Source organism: Typopeltis vanoorti, chromosome 13 (assembly GCF_054136105.1).
Source record: "Typopeltis vanoorti isolate ZY-2024b chromosome 13, IOZ_Tvanoo_1.0, whole genome shotgun sequence".
Lineage (NCBI taxonomy): Eukaryota > Metazoa > Arthropoda > Arachnida > Uropygi > Thelyphonidae > Typopeltis > Typopeltis vanoorti.
This window is the reverse complement of record NC_143561.1, coordinates 57,234,113-57,244,407: the sequence shown is the minus strand read 5'-3', so window position 1 is coordinate 57,244,407 and position 10,295 is coordinate 57,234,113. Positions and strand designations below refer to the sequence as shown.

Genomic DNA, 10,295 nt, shown 5'->3' with positions numbered 1-10,295 from the left:
TTATTCTTAATTTATAAATGCATGCATTTTAACATCGAAAATTGCACAAGACAATTATTATTTTTTCAATCACTAAATTTAAAGTAATAAAACTCATAAAAAATATATATCAAATCGCTATATTTTTTACTTAAGCAAAAGCAAGTAATAGATAAAATTACTGATTGCATCAAGAACTTGCTCACCTTCATTGCGTTGATATTCATCATCATATGTGAAAGACTTTTGTCGACATAATATTTTCATTATGATATTTTTAAAGCTTTAACTTGGCAGGTAACTCAATCCTTACTGGATTCTCCTCAGAGATCAGGAAGAACTACCATTCTTACAGTATCGTGGTATCGCAAGTCCTGTTTTAGTAAATCATTTAAGAACTCTTTTTATGTGAAAATCAGGAAATAATATGGATAGATATTGATTGCCATGCTTTCTGTACGATTCGTTGCGTTTATGTTTTAAGACTATTTATTCACTGAGTGTATTCATGGTTGGTTTGTTCTATGAAAAAGAAATCAAAATATTAAAAGCCAGATCTTATCCAAGTTCAGATCTTACCCAGATCTTATGTTAGTTGCAAGTGTAATTTTTAATCACAAGATTTTTTAAATATTATATTATTTAAATTTTATATATAACAATAAATAAAAAATAAATTTTAATAAAATTTGTTAATAATTTATTATATTTTGCAACTGAAAAAAATTAAATTTGAACATAGTTAAAACACCTACAAAATTTGAGTATCTTTTACTTTGAAGAATAAATGAAAATGATTTCCACCTTTGGTGAAAACAGTCCTTTTTAGGAATTCCAGGATAACGAATGGCAATGCTGTAGCCAAGGAAAGTTTTAACTGAGGCTCGGCTATTGACGTTACCCAGCAAATGACTAGAGCTATTAGCTCAATAACATCCCATCCACATAGATATTAGCTCAATAACATCCCATCCACATAGATTTTCTTCATTCAGATGACGGGATAATGAGTCAAGGACTCAGTCCATCTCCCAGTTCTTTTAAGAACCACCTTTGGTAGATTAATACCATTGGAGGGTAATGGATGGAAATGCTGTAGCCAATGAAGTTCTAACTGAACTTCGGTTATTGCTGAATAACGCTCATTCGACTATGAATAAGGCTATTGCTGTTACCCTGGTGCCATGATCAGAGCTTTAATAGCTCAATAACACCTTATTCCTACACTGTCCTTTACAGATAACGGGGAAGATGAAAAGCATTCTTGCTTCGTCCCTTTAAGCCAGTCCTTATATAAGGACCACCTTTGGTGGACGAATGAAGCTACTTGAACCCAGGGTAACAGATGGCAATGCTGTAGCCAATGAAGTTAAGATTATTTATTCACTATGTAAGGAACTATAAGGACCACTTTGGTGGAGGAATGAAATTACTTGAACCCAGGGTAACAGATGACAATGCTGTAGCCAATGAAGTTAAGACTATTTATTCACTATGCGTTTTCATGGTTGGTTTGTTCTATGAAAAAGAAATCAAAATATAGCCAATGAAGTTCTAACTGAGGCTCGGCTATTGCTGTTACCCTCCTGCCATAATCAAAGCATTAATTGCTCAATAACACCTTATCCCTACACTGTCCTCCACAGATAACGGGGAAGAGGAAAAACATTCTTGCTTCTCCCCTTTACGCCAGTCCTTATGAGGACTATAAGGACCACCTTTGGTGGAGGAATGAAGCTACTTGAACCCAGGGTAACCGATGGCAATGCTGTAGCCAATCAAGTTGACTATTTATTCACTTTGCGTTTTCATGGTTGGTTTGTTCTATGAAAAAGAAATCAAAATACAGTATTATATTATTATATAATATATAATATAATATTTGAAATATATAATATAATATAATGAAAAAGAAATCAAAATGCAGTATTATATTATAATATAATATAATATTTTGATTTCTTTTTCATATAACAGGGATCTGGCTTTTAATATAATATTAATATTAATATTAATATAATATTAAAAGCCAGATCCCTTAATATTTTGAATATTCATTGTGCGTTTTCATGGTTGGTTTGTTATATGAAAGAGAAATCAAAATATTAATAGCCAGATCCCTTAATATTTCGAAAACCGGCTATTGCCATTACCTAGCCATGACCAGAGCTTATAGCTCAATAACACCCCAGCCACAGATTTTCCTCAATCAGATAAAGAGTCAAGAACTCGGTCAATCTCCCCCCCCCTAAAAAAAAATTAAAAAATTACCTTTGGTCATTTCTAGCATTTTAAAGATAATTTCAACCAAACAAAAAAGCAAATACAAAATAGTTCTCAGCATGTGCAAGTTATTAAACTGTAAGGGGAAGGTATTTGTTTAAAACACGATGTTTGGGACTGGGATTTAATGTAAACATAAAAGTTTAGAAACCACCAGATTAAGAAACTTGTTCTGAATGTTGTATTCGCTTTAAATGGTATGGTATCTACAACTAGATAGCTTTTGTATATAACTTAAAACATTAAAACTTCTTACAAATGAAATATGGTATTCTCTATTGGATATTAAGTAGTCTCCTAAACCATTATATAAAGTAATTCTGCGTTAATGAGCAATTTTATTACATACATATTTAATATTTGTCATTAAATGTTTCTCATTGGAATATAATACAACATACATTTTTCAGTTCAAAATTTTATAATGTATTACTAATTTTCCTGAAACATCAAACATGAGCGAACGATATATAGGTTAAAATTGTCATCTTCATAAAATTAGTGCAAAATATAAACATGCTCAACATTAGTGTAATTGCAGTGTAATTATGAAATATACAGTGGAATAATTTTTCAAACTAAGGCAGAAGTTTTTGGCAACATTGGCGAAAATAATAATAATATTTACATTCTTGTTTGTCAATGAAGTTGACGGAGTTAGGAATTAACAATACGAATGGGATATTCTGATAGCATCTAAAAATTAGAAAAAAAAATTATTTTCTTTACACGAGGCTTTATACAGTTCTTGCTAACTCTTGCATAATTCTACCCAGAAGTTAGTAGTTGTCACTAGATGGCGCTAGAATTATGTGGTGACAGGTACTGGTGTTACGTCTGCGCACACGGAAAGTTCTCCAATCGTTTGTAGCTCACTCGCGTCGCCTGTGAATAGGATCAACACTTCGGTGTCTGCCTTAGTCGCGGTGTAGTCCGCCCGAGTAGTTCGCGCTGGCTGAGACATGTGTTGCTGCCGTACATCCTGACGGATGGCTAGAGGGTACAAAACCTAAGGGCAACACATATCATTCTTTGCGTGCTACAATAAGATGACATCTAATGTGTAACTGTTGAATAAGCCCTTCTTTGGGTCTCAGTTAAGTAACCAATTTTTTTCTTTTTTTAATTTTTTTTTTCCTTCTTCATTCGCTCCAAAAAATGCCAGCTTTAGTGATGCTACTTCAGTGCAGTTTTTGCATTCCTGTTCGGCTGCAATTATTTTGGACAAAATAAACAAGTCCGGCGTGTGTCGGGGGGGGATTGCTGGTAGTACATTCGAACGCTACCTTGAGTGTCTGGTGCGTGTGTGTGTGTGCAGCGATCCCAGGCTCAATGGCAGAGGCATATATATTACTTTTAATGACTGTGCGAGTCACGTGATCAATTGCACCCAATCTGAGAAGCACGAAGTGTGCCGGTGTTTTCCCTACAGGGTACGTCCGTAGGCTGCCGATAATATTTAAGATAGTGTAGCCCTCCTGGATGGCATGTCTTCATGATGGGTCTCCCGCCTTGGGAAAGGAGGGAGTAAGCATACTCAGCAACTAGAAAATCCCCCCCTCCCTCAGGCGGAATTTTTTTTTTCGTTTTTTTTTTTTTTTTGTGACGTTCTTAGAAATGATGTACTTTTATTTATTTGTTCGCTTGTGACGTGTTTTTCTCACGTGACTGTTATCATGCTCTAGGCTAAGGCCAAGCAGCTGAGGACCCAGTGGACTGAGTATGATGAACGGAAGTCTCTATGAGGACACCTCGAACAGCCGTTCCAGTCTGGAAGTCGTTTCATCTGCTCAGCCTGCTCTTCAACCGGGACCCCTGCATATCCCTGCAAAGAGAGTTGCCACCAGTCTGGCGGTGTCATACGGTCATCCGGAATGTGGTGGCGTCGACAGCGGCGGAGGAGTCATACGACACAGCCACGGCGGTCAGCCGTGGGGTTACGCCGAAAACCATTCGGCTTTCGAGAGTCATCCCCAGTACAACCAGACCTTGTGCAATGTCCGGGAAGGCATGACATCGGGCTACTACTACAATGACCACGCCGCCAGAGCTGCAGCCGACAGGAAACCTCCGATTAAGTTCTGGTCCAACACCTACGACCTCCCCAGTGCCGGTCCGAGCACCGTGGCTCCTACGGACACATGTCAAACGTTTGCACCACAAACATGGTGCAATTACTCTCCGTACAGCGGTCGTGTGCCAGGTCACATGGAGCCTCATCCACCGCAGTCCGTTGCTTACCTTCCTGATGATCGGACAAGAGCGCCCATGGATGGGTTTCCTCACGCAGATGGCTACAGTCTACGAACATTCGCCGCAGCAGAACCCCATGCACCGCCAACCTACGTGCCGGCAGGTACGGGTAAGTTTGTGTGTAACCGTAGCTACGTTACAGCGTGGCGCATTTAAAATCCCCATAAAAGTGTTAATAAAGTCTCAAAGCTACGCGTCGTGTCCCAGGTTTGATGCCGTCTTTCTCCACAGAGTCAGTGGCGCCCTTGTCGCTTGTTTTCTAACCTTTTAATAGTCATAAAAGTGGTAAATGCCACCCCTTCCGCAGTGTCCCTTTATGTGGAAGAGGGAGGAGTTTGGTCCGTTTTCCCTCAATGACCCCTGGTCGTATCCCACATAAGGAACTTTACTTAAGTACTAATGCTGTGAAATTTCAATGCCAAATCCGCTGATGACGAATATATTTCTATTTTTCTTTCTTTCCTTCTTCTTCTTAATTGTTTTACTTTCTTCAGTGAAAAAAAAGTTGGAGTTCTCTTCCGTTCCACCCAGTTTGGATCAAATTTTGGATAAAATAGTTGTTAGGTGTCACATCTGTCTTTCTCCATCCAAAGGGACATCCGTTTGACCCTCTCCCTCAAGCTGTGAGTCATTGTCCAGCTTCGTGACTGTGTGTGTCTACTGAAGCGAGCTTTATGGCCTTAGTACGCTTTCTCCGTAAGCTTCTGTGTGCAGCGGTAGTCGCCATGTTGAGGGAGTTAGGGATACTGAATTAGACGACAATCGACAGTTACGAGCGTCAGTCTTCCCCTGCCAGAATATTATTTAATATAAGGTTGGTAGAGAGTAAAAAGATAAAATTTCTTTGAATCCCTTCAGGCAGAAAGGATATTTTTTTTTTCTGTCATTCAGGTAAATTTCTGTACTGGAAAGGATAACAAAGCCAAAATATGGACTGTGGTTTCCAATGATATTTTTTATAACAAACATTTTTGTTTGGTTTGTTTATTTATCTTCATCTTACTATTCATAAAATAGATATATCTATCATTTATTTTAGTATTGGATCTTTTCCCGTCTTAAATATATGATCAAAGAATTCAGAAAACAGTTCATTTGGTATATGAGTGATCTTCAACTGGAACTAAAGTAGACTTCATGAATTTGTAGTTTCAACTTTTACTTTTTTCTACTCCTATTCCCATTGTCCCTCATCTTTATTTTTCTATCCCTATTCCCCTCTTTATTACAGATGCATCACTTATGGGGATTTTAAGATTTACTTAAGTTAATTAAATGCAATTATTATGAAGGTGTTTTTATTATTTTTAATTTGTTATTCTGTTTTCATTTCAATAATCTGTAAATCTGTTGTTAGTATATCGATAATTTTATTTTAACAAAGGTTTTTAACTATTTCAACTGAATGACTTCATTGTAACACCATCATAAACGTTCCTTTGAAATATCTTTAAGAGTAATTATTATTATTATTATTATTATTATTAATTCTGTTTGTTCTGTTTTTGATAACTATGGTGTGAGAGTATCTGAATCACAGAATTAAATTTGTTTAGTTTTGCTTTTATAAAATGAATTTATTAGGAATGATTATCAATAGCAACTAACTAATTCAGTTGGAATCGTTCTAGCAATTATTAAACTTTTTTTTTTTTCTGAATGAGAATTGAAGTAATAATAATGAATATAAATCCTTTTTTACTCATACATAATTCTTGGGTTATTTTTACGGTAGCCAGTGAAAGTGCAGTTTCAACGCAATGAAAATACTAATAATTTTCTTAAAGAAAAAAAATTAAATATAATTTTCATTGAATATTAAAAGCAGACTACATATAAATACTGAAAGCGTATATCATTAATTTAATTTACGTACATTACCTTCTCATAAGTGGAATGGAAAATCCTGTTACGAAAGTAACTAAAATTAAGTGTTTGATTACTTTCCAAAATCGCTTGCCTCCTGCGTGCATGCTGAAAATTAAATTAGGTTTCATTTCAGAGCGAGAGCAGTATCTAAAATCTTAATTCATCATAAGATAAATAAAAAGGCTAAAAACTTTTCTTCTACTATAAAAGTTATCCAAACTTTAACGAAGAAAATGACCATCGTTTAAATATCATCCAATATTTATACCAAATTTATAATATATTTTTATTTCAGCTTATAAATAGTAGCTAGGAATAAAATAAGTTTTTCTAGCCTCCTAGAAAACTATGTCAAATTAATATTATTATTCAAATTTATACATTATAAATCGATTCATGTTAATATATACAAAATAATAAAACATTACCTGGTCTTGCAAACTAAGTTTGCAAAAATTCATATAACAAAAATAAATAAATAAAAGAATGCCAATATATTGCACAAATCATATAGCATTGTCGTTTTTTTTTCATTGTGTGTGTGTGTGTGTGTGTGTGTGTGTGTGTGTGTGTGTGTGTGTGTGTGTGTGTGTGTGTGTGTGTGTGTGTGTGTGTGTGAGAGGGAAAGTTGAGATATTATTAAAATATAAAAACATAATTTGACTTAGTAATTGGAAAACACTACTGCAAATCGAGCGCATGGTACAGGTAATCATGTTCTCATCCATGGCAATCGTCCCGCCAACTGATCCAGAAATTTCAGTATTTGAATGTTGATTAGCTAAATTAAACATTATAAAAATATGTTATTATTATTATAATTATTAATTTTGAAAGTAGTTACTAAACGAAAATGATAAATAAATTTACAAATTTAAAGTTTAATTCTACCCCAAAATATATCACTGATCCGGAAATTTAAGTAACTGGGATTTGTACGTGAAGGCTTGCAACGAAATTGTAGCATTTGTGTTGCATAGAGGTTTTATGCTTTCAACGAAGTATTTTTTATGGTCTAAATTTGTTAGTAAGGTATGTCTCTGAGCTGGCTTGGATTCTGGTTAAAGATGCCAGTCTAATGTTAAAGTGTAAACTAGATCACTTCCATTTTTTTTTCCATAAGTTAATCACATGTACTATCTTACTGCCATAAGCAAAAATTTATGATTATGATTTATGTGATATGATATCACGCTGATCTCTACAACCTGTAATGCAAACGTGAAGTTTTGCAATCTAGCTCGAATATTGAACGATAGATGAACAATGATACCGTAGTACACTACTTGACATTCTTAAAACTAACAAAATAAATTCAACATGTGTGTGAACATTTAAATTCATTATAAGTTTTTTCGGACTACTAGATTCTTTTACTGCGAACATTTGGCTTTTTTTTTGTTTGCCATTTTAATTTAAACGTTAAAATATCAGTTAATATCGCCATAAAAACTGAATGCACTTAAAACTGGCGGATATTCAATATTTAAAAAAAATAATAATAATAAATTACGAGATTTGAAAGTCGTAAGTCAGCTAACAAAATTCCAAAGATTAAGTAAATGGTTTTAAACGTTATGAATTGCTGAAATTTACATTTGAAAACTAAATTATCGGAGAAATCAATTCTCCTATAATTTAACTTGATATGAACCCCATTTTCCAAGCAATTAAAGATAATATATGCTACTGTATTATTTTAGTTTAGATTACCTATGATTATATGATTTTTTTCCTTTGTTCTAATCAATAAAAAAATAACATAAGAACACTTTTTTTTCCCCTCCATTTCTCTGTGTTTTTTCAGTAGGTGATACAGTTGCCACTAACCCCCTTGAGTGGACGGGGAATGTCACTGTGAGAAAGAAGCGCAAGCCATATTCTAAGTTCCAGACGTTGGAACTTGAGAAAGAGTTCCTCTTCAACGCTTATGTATCGAAGCAAAAACGCTGGGAACTGGCGCGAAATTTGAACCTGACCGAGAGGCAAGTGAAAATTTGGTTCCAAAATCGTAGGATGAAAAGCAAGAAAAACAGCCAGAGAAACACGGAAAACAATCAGAACAACACAAATACAAGCAATTCGGCCAACACGCCAAACAACAACACCACCACCACCACAGCAGCTGCAAAATGAACTGTTCATGTCATTCCAGGGAAGACTTTTTTTTTTTTTTTTTCCTTGAGCTAAAACTGCAGTTTCTTCCACTGTTTACGCTCGCCCTGGAAAACATAATCGAAGCAAGTAGTGAAGTGTACGACTGTTTATGTTGATGTCTTGGCAGGCTATCAGTTCTCAAATATTTTCTCCTCTTCGAATCAAGATATCCAAGTAGAAAGTGTTTCAGATAATAGCATGGAACATATAATCCCTCATTTCGTGATCTGTAATACTAATTGTATAAACCAGATGTTGTTCCGGAAGATTAAATGTTATTTAGCCATTAGAATTCAAACATGTGGGTCTTATTCCCTTTATAAGTGTACTCCTTAAGATGTAAAGTGATTCACCAGACAATGTAACTTTTATTTTTTATTGTCTCCGTGATGAGGAAAAAAAAAAAAAAAAAAGAAGGAAGTCGGCTTCCATGTTGATACAAAAATATCATTTGATTTAATCTCATAGATTAACCAGATCTCGACCTCTATTTCATAAATTTATTGTTACATTTAGATAATGTTGTCGCTGGTATGTTCCATATTCTGTAAGAAACACTGTATATACATTTTCGTTATGGTCCTGGGAAGGATTGACAATTTTTCCCCCCAACATTAGATATTGCCGCTTATTCCCAAGGCAGACATTAAATTTTTGATACATGCTAAAGTGGAGAGTTGTAAATATGCATTTCGCCAACAATATTAGATCTCGTCTGTTCTATCTACACTCGCGGGAAAGCTATAAGAGAGAACATTCAATAGCAGAAACAATAATACATTGTAGAGCTATACGTTACTAGGCAATGTAAAATAGGGCTGCTACAGATTGCAGAAATAATGAAGCCAAAGATCTTTGAAATGGTGTCAGATTTTTCTTTTATTATTATTTTCAAAGTAAATATGTTCATTACAATCCAGCTATGAAATGTACTTAACGGAGAAAAAAAATACATGGAATACTTAATCAGGAATACACAGAAAAACATAGAAAATGATGGGAAACATTAAAATGTATTTCAACAAGAGATTAAAACAGAAAAAATCCAGGATATTTTACATGTGATCTGGAGTGTTTGACGGATCTCAATTTCATATTTTATTTTTAAAAAAATATTAAAAACCACCCCGACGACCACTATTGCAATTAAGAAAGTGACTACGTAGAAAATTCAACTCTTATTTGGATTTAATCATAAATTATGAATAAAACTTCTTGGGAACTATAATATACTATTCTAATAATTTATAAACAATTAAAATACTTAAATACTTAAAATTTAATTAAGAAATATTAATACGCCATTTTAGTTTTTAATTGAGTTTCTATAAAATTAAAAACTAAAAGGGTGTATTGATATCTTTTCAAGTTATCTTGTCTTTTAATTTTAATTTTTAACCTCCTTTAAATATTTTAAGTCTATTAAATAATTAAATTTAAAATTCAATTATTTAATAATTGAATAACAATTAAAGTGTAATATTTATAATTAAACTTTGTCAAACTTTTTTTTCTAATTTTTCAAATTCAAAGTTAAATGTAAACTTTTTTGCCATATTAAAACTATTAAATAAATAAATATAGTCTTAAAGAGTAAATTCATTTAATTATGCATTCGACAAACCAACCTAACGATAATTTTATCCGTAGTGTCGTCAAGGTGATTCAAAAGTATTAAGTCAATTTGATTAACCATATTGCAATTTAGATATTTCATTACAATATAATTTATGATTTAACTCCAGATACATTTC

The 10,295-nt window shown here is 33.7% G+C and overlaps 1 protein-coding gene across 3 annotated transcripts; it reads left to right on the top strand.

The window, feature by feature from the left end:
• The first annotated feature begins 3,166 nt into the window (after positions 1–3,166).
• LOC150100182 (homeobox protein abdominal-B-like) lies at positions 3,167–9,846 on the top strand. Of its 3 annotated transcripts, XM_090402354.1 has the most exons (3): positions 3,167–3,358; positions 3,948–4,624; positions 8,192–9,846. In XM_090402354.1, exons 2-3 carry the CDS (start codon positions 3,985–3,987, stop codon positions 8,518–8,520), a joined length of 969 nt encoding a protein of 322 aa, XP_090258480.1. In that variant the 5' UTR covers positions 3,167–3,358; positions 3,948–3,984; the 3' UTR covers positions 8,521–9,846. The 3 variants fall into 3 exon arrangements, with proteins under 3 accessions (XP_090258480.1, XP_090258483.1, XP_090258481.1); XM_090402357.1 differs by having other exon boundaries at positions 3,167–4,618; positions 8,195–9,846; XM_090402355.1 differs by having other exon boundaries at positions 3,167–4,618.
• The last annotated feature ends 449 nt before the right edge of the window (positions 9,847–10,295 follow it).

Coding starts and splice junctions, on each gene's coding strand:
- LOC150100182 (XM_090402354.1), top strand. CDS start 3,985: ATGATGAACGGAAGTCTCTATGAGGACACCTCGAACAGCCGTTCCAGT. Junction 4,625..8,191: donor CTACGTGCCGGCAGGTACGG/GTAAGTTTGTGT, acceptor GTGTTTTTTCAG/TAGGTGATACAGTTGCCACT.